Source organism: Musca domestica, unplaced genomic scaffold (assembly GCF_030504385.1).
Source record: "Musca domestica strain aabys unplaced genomic scaffold, Musca_domestica.polishedcontigs.V.1.1 19, whole genome shotgun sequence".
Lineage (NCBI taxonomy): Eukaryota > Metazoa > Arthropoda > Insecta > Diptera > Muscidae > Musca > Musca domestica.
Genome location: NW_026712245.1, coordinates 11,764,882 through 11,777,507, shown reverse-complemented (window position 1 = coordinate 11,777,507; position 12,626 = coordinate 11,764,882). Strand labels below are relative to the sequence as shown.

Genomic DNA, 12,626 nt, shown 5'->3' with positions numbered 1-12,626 from the left:
TATAAGTAACTATGACCAAATAAAAACATGAAGTAATTAGTTGTCAGCGGTAGATGAAGTAACACCAAAACGCACTTGCTTTAAATTTCTTCATAATAATTATTCATAATAAATTAGTAAAGATTTTCCACTCGCGGTAACGGCAACGACGGAGACGAATACAACAACCAGAACATTGTCACAATTTCGTTTTACTCATTCACCAGTTGTGGGGATTTTGATAACAAAACCACCGGCCACATAATTCGTTTACAACTGCCGCGGGCAAAAAGCGCCAAAACCGTTGGCAGAGAACGAGTGTGACAGACCAAAATAAGTGTTCGTTTTTACGAAAGTTGATGGACCGACCGACTGACTGGTAAAACCCTAAGTCGTTTAGTTAATACAAAACTCGCGGACTCGGAAGACGTGCACGGTCGTCGTGGTCGGTTTACGTTAATCGCTTGCTACTATGAAATGAAACGAAAGTTTTTTCAAACTCAAATTGAAAACTATGAACGTTGAATATTGAAATACACAAATATACCAAATGAATTGAAAGTGTCGTATATGAAAAATTTGAAGTGAAAATTTAAGTAAAACTCAAAAATTATTTTCCATTTCTCCATGTCCAGGGACTCGCTGGTGATTTACAAAATCGCGAGACTTTGTTAGATGATTTACAGACATCGGCAAAACCTCTAATCGAAACTTGTGATGTTCAGATAGTTGAGCAAATCGAATCAGCCGTCCAAGAAGCTGTCGTAGCCTGGAATGATACATCCGATAATCTGCAGAGTCTGTGTACACGTTACCAGCGTGCTGTAGAACTCTGGCACAAATACCACAACGCCTCAGCTCAAGTCAAGGAATATATTGAACAACAAATGGATACGGTGAAGACCTTCAAACAACCCATGGAATCAATGCAACATGCCAAGGTAAGTTCCACAAAAAAAAAAAAAAAAAAAAAAAACTTTTAGTTAACCACAAGAAAAAGCTGAAAAGAACCCACAAACTTTACGCACCACGAAGAGGGTGTGGGTGGGAGGGTTTCTATGACTGGGAGTTAAAAGTATGTACATTGGGCTGCATATTTCATTCTTTATGTTTTTTTTTTTTGTTTGAGTTCAGCAGAATTCTTATCAGCCAGCCTGTACAATAAGAAAGAGTAGTAGTTGAGAAAAAATTATAATGTTAACCGTAAAAAATATTCCGCCACAACAAGCTTATCTTTTACATTATTTATTCACAACTCATTGTTTTGTTTATTTTGCAAAGAAGTGAAAATGATTTCACTAACTAAGATAAAAACCGTTTCAAATCTAATTCTTCTGAAAGTGAAAATAATGTTAGGGATGGCGATGTTGAAATTCTAGTCTGCTTCCGTATTTATATGGGAAATCAAAACGTTTTTCTACAAATTCTAATTGCCGTGAATCTGCAGCCAGTCGTAAATCCCAATGTATAGCAGACATTTTTGGCTCGCTGCTAATCGTTTTCTTATCTGTCTTTTTGTAATTGCTGTAATTAATCGAAAAAAAAAACGAAATAACAATTTTCGAAATTGTGTCAGATATTTTTGGCCCAGCGATTGTTGTTTTGTTGATTATTTCCTACGTTAATTCGATTGATCAATAATGCAGGCTACAGTGAGAGGCAAAAATGTGGAAGGATTTACAATGGGTTCGTAACGGGTTTTTTGAAAATATAATTTCTTTGTTGCGGATTTTGATTATTGTTCTAATGATCTGATCAGGAGTAGTTATATTTTACTTAAATTGGATTTTGAAAATCATAATTTGGTATAGAGGTTGCATAGGCATAGAATGAACTGCTTCATTTATTTAAAATCAGTTTTTCGTTTTATTTTCTCTTTTCCTGTGTACATGTAATCCTACAGCATGTAATCGAAAATATTTTCACGAATTAATAATAAAAGCACAGAAGAAATAGTGAAAATAAAACACACATTAATATATTATAGACTAATGGTCATTGATATCTACAGTATACAGAAATACTAGACATGTAGACATACGAACATTTCTATTGACACAAGTAAATATCTACAAAATGTCATGTATGACGAACGGAAACCAAACAACATACTACTCCAGTCACACAACCAACCCCCTGCTCCCTTGTCAGTTTTGGTTAGGTAGGTGACTGACTTATGGAAGGTGGTGGTCAGTTGCCTCGTCCGCTCAGAGACTAGCGTAAAATAAAATCGATAATTTTTGAATTAAATATTAGTGAAATGACACCGGTCAGCAAAACAAGAATGGAACAACTGTAAGTCAAGTGAATGACATGTAAATAAAGCAAGAGAACCCACCTATAGATGCCGGCAGTGGCGATGCCTGAATATCGGTCACTTTCTTCACTGTCTGTGAAATGAAGTATTTATAGCTTCTTTTGAGGAGGAAAAGAAAGCTGTTGGCCTACCACACGCCCTTCTGAAATGCAATTGCATTGCTAAATTTAAACACAAGGCACACTTTTGCTTTTATCTCTCTTTCATTATTCATTTTATTTGAATTTATTTTCACCCAACTCTACCCATTTCTATTTCAGGCCTGTCAAGACAATTTGAACAACCAGGATGACAAGCTGTTAGAGTTGCGCGATATGGTTTCAAAAATAGCTGCCGATATTGGCTTGGATGCCTCCAACTTTATGCATGGTGAATTGGAAGAACTTGGCCAGCGTCTAGAGAACTGCAAGGAGGCCATTACAACATTGGCAAATGTTGCCGAGGCCCAGGAACGCGAACGCAAAGAAATCGAAAAGAACTGCTCCGATGCCAAGGAATATTTTGACAATGTGCGACAGGTATGTTTGTTTCAGCATTCTATTCCATTTATCATGTTGTCTGTGTCATAATTACCAACAAATAGGCCTGAAATGAAAAGAAAAAAGCTAACGACGTTTTGGGTGAACAATTAACAAATACACAATTAGTTGAGTGTTGAAAACTAGTCGCTGTGAGCATCGTTAAAATCAAGCTAATTGTTGTGAAGTTTAGTCAGTGATTTGCTTAACACTGGTACACTGGTATCGAAAAACAGAACCAAAACAACTTGTTAATAATTAGTAGTTAGGTTTAGGATAATGGTGTATTAAAGATTCGTAAAGCATTCATTTCGATTGGTAGTTTTCAAACCCTTGCGAAATTTTAGATAATTACTATCTTCTATTAGAATTGTATTGAAACAACAAACACAACAACACAATGGATTAAGTTTCATGAAAATTCTCACAACCACCTATTTTTAAAAATCCGTTGGTAGATGTTTCTAAAAAACAATAACAATAAATAGTAGCACTACAATATTTATATCTGCACTACATTAATCCTTAAAGAATGACAGTATTTGGCAAATGACTCCACTCTGGTACTTTCTGGACGACTACTGGCCATTACGAAATATTTGAAATACATAACCAAGCCCCTAACGGCGTTGGCCTTGTTTATAGGTTGCTGCGTGGTCAGCGCTCATTATGAAAACGTATATAGCATACACTCCTAATAGAGGACATCAAATAAAACACATACCTTCTTCCATTAGCCTGCCTTGCTCACTTGAGCTTTGGCGTCTAACACGCACATGGCCAAACCACATTTGCTCATTCCCCACAGGTTGGGGTGGGGAGGTATGGTATGTGCTTTGCTGTTGTTGTTGTTTGTTCTAGTATTGATTTTTGCGCAAAATTATGGATGAGGTCATTATCAGAAATGCAGACAGTAGTAGTAGTACCAGCAGTAGCGGTGGTAACTGATTCGAAAAAATGCCACGCGCTGCAATATCAAGTGCCAAGTGATTAGTATGCAAAACGCATTTGTTGCATAGACACACGCTAACCCATTTGTCCGAAGTAGAAGCAAGCAGAAAAAGATTCAAATTCAAATTTTACTAATTTCCGTTTGTTTTCCGCACTATCTCCATTTATAGGATATCAGTCAAGAATCCCGCACCCCCAAAGAGAGTGAGGACCAACTGAATATTCTCAGAAACCATTTGCAAACCTTGGCCCGTACCGAAGAACAGTTGAAACAGTTGAGGGAACGTGAAGTGGAAAACACGTTGCCCTTGGTGGAGAATGGTCAACAGCGAGATGAGACCTCGATTATTGAGGTCCTGGAATTGTGGCAACAAGTTTTCCAAGACACCTTCCAGGAATATCATCGTTTGTCCACCAAGTTGGTACGTTCTCAGAACTCAACCGAGGCATTCCGTTTGTGGCGTCAGTATTTGCAACACGTTCAATCCTTCCTATCGTGTGCCATACCCGAAGACTACACTGCCCTGAAGGAGCAGCAGCATCTTTGTGAAATCCATCAGAATCTATTGGTGTCGCAACAAAATGTTTTGGCTTCCCACACTGAGGCTGAGCAGGAGCAAGAGCCCGAGGTCAGTGAACAGTTCAAACAGCTGACCAACATGCACAATGAGACGCTGTCGCGTATTACACAGCGCAATGTAGAATTGGAACGCCGCATGGATGTTTGGAACAGTTATAGACGAGACTTACAAGTCCTACTCGAGTGGTTGAAGGAGCGTGAGAAGGAACGCAGTGCTCTCCAACTGAGATATATCCACCTGAAACGTCTCAATCGTTTGCAACAGCGCATGGAAATCCTCATCAACCAAATGCCAGTCGGCGAAGAGTTGTGTGCCAAACTGAAAAATGAACAACAGGAACTTACGAAATTCTGTGATGATGCATTGGCCACGTCGGTGCGCATGGAACAGGCCTCTGTAGTACAGAGGGTCAACAACCTCAAGGCTGCCTTGGAGACCTGGTCTGGATTCTTGACTAAAATCAAGGATTTGGAGAAACAATATGAGCAGAAGGTGGCCAATGTACAAAATCAGTTGGGCGCCGCTCAACAGCTGGTATCCAAGACTGAAGCTAACCTGCCAATCTCCCAAGAAGCTATTCAAGAATGCCTCGGCCAATTGAGGAATCAACGAGTTGCCCTGTCACAGTTGACGCCAACGTTGGAAGGCCTCAATGTACTGCAAGAAGAACTGAAGGAGTGCATTAGCCCCCATGACATGAAATCCATACGCCAATCAATTTGGATTTTGTGGCAGCAACATTCAGATATTGACTACGAACTCTCGACACTTATCAATACCATCGAAGAACGCCTCATGCTTCTGGCCAACTTTAAGAATCGCTACGAACGGCTATCTAAATGGTTGGACAAATTGGAAGAACGTCTGGAACGTACCTCTGACATTTCTGCCGTAGCCAATCCAGAAGAATTTGCCAAACAATTGGAAAAACAAATTAATACGGAACTCACACTCCGTGAGAGGGATCGTGAATGGCTTTTGTCGTCGGCTCGTGAAATAATGGCTTTATACGCCGATCAGACGCAACATGGCGAAGCCGTACGCTCCGAAGTGCAAGAGAAATCTGACACTCTAATTGACAGATGGGATCGCATCAAGTATCTGTGTAAACAGCGTACAAGCAAAATCAACGACCTCAAAATGACCTTGCAACGTCTAGAGGAACGCATTGCCCTCCTGCGATCATGGATGTTCGAAGTTGAATCGGAGTTGGGTAAACCATTGACCTTCGATTCTTACACTCCTCCCGTAATTGAGGCCAAATTAAAAGAGCACGAGAAAATCCAACGCTCCGTGGAACAAAAGAGCAGTAATGTTGGTGAAGTTTTGAATCTCGTGGAGATGTTACTTAACGATGCCGACACCTGGAGGGCACATCTCAATACAGCAAATCTTGCCTTAGCCGCCCAAAACTTGGAAACCCGCTGGAAACATGTTTGTAGCCAATCGGCCGAGAGAAAACAACGTATTCTCACCGTGTGGAACATGTTGCAACAACTAATAAAACTGACCACCGAACACAAGGCTTGGCTGCAGACGCAGGAGACTGAAATAAGCGCCTTGGAACGTGATTTAAGCAAACTGTCCAAGGAACAGGTGGAGGAAAGACAACAGGCTGTCGAGCAAAAACTCAAGCAATTGGAAAGCCAGGAGCCCAACCTAAAGCTTTTGGAACAGATCTATGCAAAATTGACCTCCAGTTCGGGTGTAGATCCCGAGAACATTCAAAAGTTGACAATGCCAACCAAAGTAATGCTGACTAAATGGAAGCAATTGAGTAGCAGATGCCATGGCATAACCGACACCATTAACAAAGAATTGGCCCTGTATCGTGACTTTAAAAAGGCCCAAGACGAGGCAGTTCATAGTTTGAGTCTAATTCATGGTGATATTGCAAAGTTGGTAGAATCCACACCCACGACCCCTGAAGAAGCCAAAGAGGCATTGCGTAGAATCGACAGCTTTGAACGTAAACTGCAAAAGGTCGAAGTTCAAATTCAAAATGCTGATAAATTGGCCGCGGAAGCCAAGGGCAAACTGAAGAAGCAAGAAGATCTGACGACAATTGTTACTTTGCTAACTCAACTGACGACATTATGGCGTGAAGTTCAGACTAAGATAACTACCATCAAAACAGAATGGGTTTCGAAGGCTGCCTCCTTAGGTGCGGCGGCTGCCGAAGCTGCCATTACGGCTACTAGGGTTGGAGAATCGGATGCCGGTGTCCAAGTGGATACTCTATCCAAACGTAAATTGCGTAAAGCCCCTATGGCCCGGGAAACCTCAATTACCGCCAAAGATGCCTACATTATGGAATTGGAAACAGCCATAGCCGAATGTCAAACTAATCTCAACGATCTGCAGAAGACAATATGCGATCGCACCCGAAAACCAGGCCCCCAGAAGATGTCCAAACTCCTCAGCAATGCACAGTCCTCAACCGAATTGGTGAAACACTTGAGTCAACTGCTGTTGAGCGAATGCAATGCCAGCAAAGAAGACGCCCAAACCGAAACAGTGGCAGAGTTGATGTTACGTTACGCAACTTTACAGTCTCAATGGAAGGCGCGACAGCAAAACGATCAAAATTCAAGGTATGTCCTCACTATCCTTTAATAATTTTATTTGTATTTAGAAATGGTTTTGGTATTTGAATTAAAAACGCCTAACTTGAACTTCTTTATGTTCTCTTCTATCTACAACATCAATAATGCTCTCATTCCCAAACTACACGCTTTTGTTAATAACAAATCATTATTACACAACAAACACAACCACCACCACCACCACCAACAACAACAATGCGTTCACCTTTTGTCTTTCTGTTGTACAAAAAAAAAACACCATCTATTTGCCATCATCTATGCCTTTACAACTGCTTTACGGCCTCAAATAAAAATGCAGCAAATTGCCACTTGCTTATAAGTACCAATGTACACAGTAAGTTTCCCGATATTTTTAAGCGCTCACCACCTATAACCACTCATCCAATCATTCGTCCAAGTGGCACTAGACTTAAGGCGTTCACAGAGCAAGAAATCGATCGATAAAACAAAGAAGAATCCTAGCTTTCACATAGTCTGATTCGCTCAAAAATACAAAAAGTCTTCCTTGTTCTATAACCGCGTTTCTTGTCTGTATTTGTGAACGAACCACTTTTAGAAAAATATGTCGTTTATTCACCGCCTTAAATGTCTGCCTTATTTGTTTGTGTTCTGGTTTTAGGGTAGTGGACTTATAACATTAAACACATATTTACATTCATTTCTACAACGTCATATTAATTTATGTTTCTTTCGTTCTATAGCGAGATCGGGCGACTAACATGTCCGCTCTGCACACAACGTAACTGGCAACAAATCGACAATGATCTCTGGCGTCTCGAACAATGGCTGCAATTCGCTGAAGGCACTCAAAAGGCCCAATCTGCGCCACCGTCTAACATTGAATTGCTGGAAGATGTTGTCCAAGACCATCGCGAATTTCTGCTTGATCTGGAAAGCCACAAATCGATTGTGAATTCCCTTAACGTGGTGGGTGACCATTTGGCCACACACACTTTGGACACGGACAAAGCCCGGCAGTTGAGAGATCGCCTGCAGCAGGACAACGAACGTTGGAACAATGTGTGTATCAACGCCACCAAATGGCAGGGTCAGCTACAAACAGCATTGATGGGTAATAGTGAATTCCATTCCATCATCGATGAACTCTGCGCTTGGTTGCAACAAACCGAAGCCAATATCAAGGCCTCCGAGCCTGTCGATCTAACCGAAGATCGTGCCATACTGCAAGCTAAATTTGAAAAGTTCAAGGACTTGCGTGGCGAATTGGAACGTTGCGAACCAAGAGTGGTTAGTTTGCAAGACGCCGCCGATCAATTGCTCAAATCTGTCGAAGGTTCTGAGCAGGAGTCTACACATACGTATGCAAGGTAAGTTATCTATATGCCGGAGCCGTAGGGCGGCACGATGAAAATTTTCTAAATGGGATTCAGCATAGAAATTGTAAATGTTTGTATTTGTTCTACTTATGTGTATGTGTGTGTAGAACTTTGTAGAGTATATACTCATGAAAAAGAGACTCAAGAGCAGGCGGTATCGAAATGTGATTTCTTTAAGGCGAATGTCCAAAGCTGAACTTAAACGGATATGCGTGTCTGTGGTTCAGTAATGGCTTTTGCTCATTGCAATCCATTTCATTTTGTACCCCTCTCCGTAACGGTAGTTGTAGCTGTTGAAATTGTAGTTTGAAAGTAATTTGTATATCATAACTAAAAATGGGATAACTGAGAGAATTTCGAGATATTACCTTCTAATTTTTTTTTTTGAATTTTATTTTTGTAATTTTAGGTTTATTCTTCTTCTTCAATACGAAATTGTGTCGTAATATGTCTGAGTAACAAGTGATTGTTTTCTTTATAATGTTATTGTGTTATACAATCCGTTAATCCCCACATCCTTGCCCTCTTTATGCATCTTAAAGGGGAAATCGGTTAGAACACCAATTGACAGTGTTTCAATCCCCATGAAGAAAAAAATACAAAATGTTGATATAAATCTCAGTTGTAGATATCCAATTTTCCATGTACAAATTCGAAATAGGCCTAGCCACTTTTAAAACTATGGTATTTTGTATAAACGATTACAGACACACAGTAGACAAATAGAGAGCCTTGCACGTTTGCGGTTCAATCGAGTTTATTTTAGAGATCTTTTATTAAATATGTTATATTCTATAGTTTCTTTTGCTTTTTTTTTCTATCCATCATTGAGGTCATTTATCACATATGTTTTTCACAATTTCTTCCATTTTGAATTAGCATAAAATCTTTGGATACATATACGCATATAAATATGATTGATATGATTACACGATCTTTCTTTCCACTGCTTTCTCGCCCGAAAACAATATTAACAGAATACATTTAAAATTTATATACTGCATTTCCACGAATAACTCCCTTTGGAATGCTTTTTATTATATCGAAATTAAAATCGTATTAATATTCTTCATTACTCGTTACGTTTGTTCGCCCCGTTCTCCACCTTCAACCCACCAACCAATCAAACCTTTCGGCGATGTTTTTTTCATTTGATTTGCAATTTTTTTGTTTGAACTCGAAATTTTTTCGTCCGCCCATGCTAACCCCTCATTATCCTTAACCCTTGGGAGCTTTATAACTCATACACTAAATTAAAGAACCCTTTCCAGATTGACCGACCTGAGACTGAGGCTGCAGTCGTTGCGCCGCTTGTCCGGCATTTATATTGTGAAATTGGGTGCTGTTCTCGGTGTTGATGGTGACAACTTGGGTGTATCGTTGCACATGCTCTCAAGTGAGGTAAGTCATTGAATTTAAGAGTTATTATTTGATCATTTCTTTTTAATTTTACTTAAAACAACAGTGAAGGAATTTTATTGACTATAATTTAAAGCACTGTGAAAAATAGGGTTTGCATATAAATACAAGAATAATAACAAGAGTGAAATTGGTAACCATATTTTGTTCAACAAATTGAACTGTTGATGAAAATAATATTGTTTTGTTTCTTTTGTATTCGTATTTGTTTGTATAATTTTTGAATTTGTTTTTAATTTTATGTTTTTTTTTTTCTTTTTATGATTTTTTTTCTTAAACAGCTTTTGGATCAATCTGTAACGACATTACCTTCTTCCTCTTCTATGCAGGCTGCCGCACCAAACACTGAAAATGCAAAGTAAATATTGTTGTCTTTGTAGTTGTAGAATAGTATTTTTATTTTCATTTTTTATTTATTATCTATTTAACGTAAAAAGTACCCCTCTATGAGAAAAAACCCTTTGTAGTAAATTATTGTTTAAGAAATGCACGCTGTAATTCACCCATTCTTTAAGTCGAGTGTATAGAAGAAAAGCTTGTTTATTGGGAGAAATATATGCAGAAAGGCACAGATTTAAAATATATATATTTTTTAATTTGCAGTTTAATTTTTTTAGAAACTGCAAATATAAAATATTTGCGATATGATCTCTAATTTCTGATATTACAACAATATTCACATGAAAATTTTCAAAATATGTGAAAATCAATTCCCTGCATATGTTTCTTCTTAAGAATGCTATTTTTATGGTTATTGTTTATGAGCTATTGTTTTCTAAATGTTATTAACTGATGGTATTCTTTACTCATATCTTCTTAAACTTCTATAGCCAAGCCGATGGCGATGCTGCCGATGGAGATGTCATAAATACCACCGTACTTGCCAGAGGCGCCAGATTCCTAGGACGTGTTGCTCGTGCCTCGCTGCCCATACAAGCGCTCATGTTACTGTTGTTGGGTGTTGCCACACTTGTGCCCCACGGTGAGGATTATACCTGCATGTTCTCAAACACATTTGCCCGTAGTCTGGAGCCAATGCTCTCCTATCCTCATGGACCGCCACCAACATAAGATATGACTAGTAACTAACAACCAATATCCTCTTATCCTTGCCTATCTTCCTAAAAGAAAATACATAATTAAGAAACTCATTTAAAAGTAAGCTACAAAGATAAAAAACAATGTTGAACATTTAAAGAAAACAAAAATTATATTGTATTTACATAAAATGATGAAATTAAATTGTAATTAGTTGTATGAAATGTTTATAAACAAAATACGGTATTATGTAATATTGCGTGAATGAATGTGTATTTGAGAGGAATTCAATAATTTGTACATTTTTGCAGGAACAAAATTAAGTCCCCTCCTCTATTTCCTTAACAAACAATGAATGTGTATTTGAGAGGAATTCAATAATTTGTACATTTTTGCAGGAACAAAATTAAGTCCCCTCCTCTATTTCCTTAACAAAAATTTACAATGACGAACAAATTTAAAACAAAAACATACTTTAAAAGTTAATATATTTTATAAGAAATTAAAATTTAATGTACGAAACGCACATAAAACGACATAAAAACAGGAAAAACATATAAAAAAATTTGATAAATTACGAAAAAATATATTCAATTTTATTTTGAAAACACCTATCGTGGAACATTTGTGGATTCAAAATAAAATATGTGATATGTTAACTAAACAAAAAATATCCTTTGCAATACAAAGAGTAGTACTCTTTCTTTGTGGGAAGCAAGCAATTTAGTTAAGACAAATCTTTCAAAATTCTCTCCAGCTCTTCGAACTAAGAAACACCACATGACCCGCCTTGGCTACACTTCTGTGGAAAATAAAAACAATACCTTGAACAGTCTCCCAAATATTAATGTTCTCATAGGTTTTGTGTATTTTTTCCCTGACGGAAAACGCCACAAAAATTCCAACTATAAAGGATTTCGTTTTGAATTTAAAAGTTATTGAAATATCGAGCACATGAATACCAAATCTCTCCCTGTATTCATTGCCAATGCTCTATGAGATTTTAATAATTCTTTAAATCTTCAAATGCCCCGTTGTAGTTTTACAAACAAATAAAACATTCCCACATATTTTTGCTTAAAAAACAAAACACTAGTGATATTTTAATAAAAACATAATAAAGTTAGCTTCCCTCTACTATTTGTATTGCATAAGGATGTACAAAAAAATTTTAAATAAACCTAAAAAACGAAGCAGCAAGTGTCCTATGCCGGTGCTAAACCATTAAACAAAATTTATATATAAAATTTGTTCTCTTAAAATTAAAAACAAAAAAACGGAAATCGAAAACATGTTACTAAATGTAAATGCAAAGAAGACAAAGAAAACTAAACTAAAATAATGACCTCTAACAAGGTTTTGTATAAATTAAAACAACTCTCCCTCCATAAATATTTTCAATTTTGATTTATTATTATTTTTTTTTGCTGTTTTAAGTTGTTATTTTATGCTTTAAGCATTTGAAATTAAAAAAAAAAAAAAAAAAAACAAAAATCTTGCTGTATTTTTCAATTAGTTTTCGACTTTTAAATGTTTTGTGTTGTCTGATGAAGAAAGAAAAAAATATATATATTATTATTTATGTTATAAGAGTTTATTTTTCCATTGTATACTTATTTTTGTTTGTTAATTAATATCCATCACATTTTGCTAATTTGTGTTATTCTTACTCTTGTACCTATAAAATAAAAACATATTTAAAATAGTAAACTATCAATCCTTATTATTGCTTTTATTATTTGTATTTGTAATTAATATTATATTTCTTATTGTTATTATTGTATATCATTTAATGAAAAATAAAAATAAAACTAACCTAACATTACGTATTAAGTTTCCTTATACAAAATGAAGTGTATAAGATATATGCAACTAAATTA

At 37.0% G+C, this 12,626-nt stretch overlaps 1 protein-coding gene across 7 annotated transcripts in view; it reads left to right on the top strand.

Annotated features, from left to right (window-relative positions):
- The window catches only part of LOC101890034 (muscle-specific protein 300 kDa), a 204,563-nt gene extending 192,195 nt beyond the window's left edge, over positions 1-12,368 (top strand). For 3 of the 7 annotated variants that reach the window (XM_059121319.1, XM_059121313.1, XM_059121317.1), the window contains 7 exons: positions 615-920; positions 2,557-2,814; positions 3,936-6,940; positions 7,654-8,280; positions 9,549-9,690; positions 9,990-10,066; positions 10,539-12,368. In XM_059121319.1, the coding sequence (XP_058977302.1) occupies positions 615-920; positions 2,557-2,814; positions 3,936-6,940; positions 7,654-8,280; positions 9,549-9,690; positions 9,990-10,066; positions 10,539-10,779 (4,656 nt within the window). In that variant the 3' untranslated portion in view covers positions 10,780-12,368. Of the gene's footprint in view, positions 1-614; positions 921-2,556; positions 2,815-3,935; positions 6,941-7,250; positions 7,287-7,653; positions 8,281-9,548; positions 9,691-9,989; positions 10,067-10,538 lie in introns of all 7 variants that reach the window. The other 4 variants (XM_059121315.1, XM_059121311.1, XM_059121312.1 and 1 more) reach the window with 3 other exon arrangements.
- Positions 12,369-12,626: the final 258 nt, after the last annotated feature.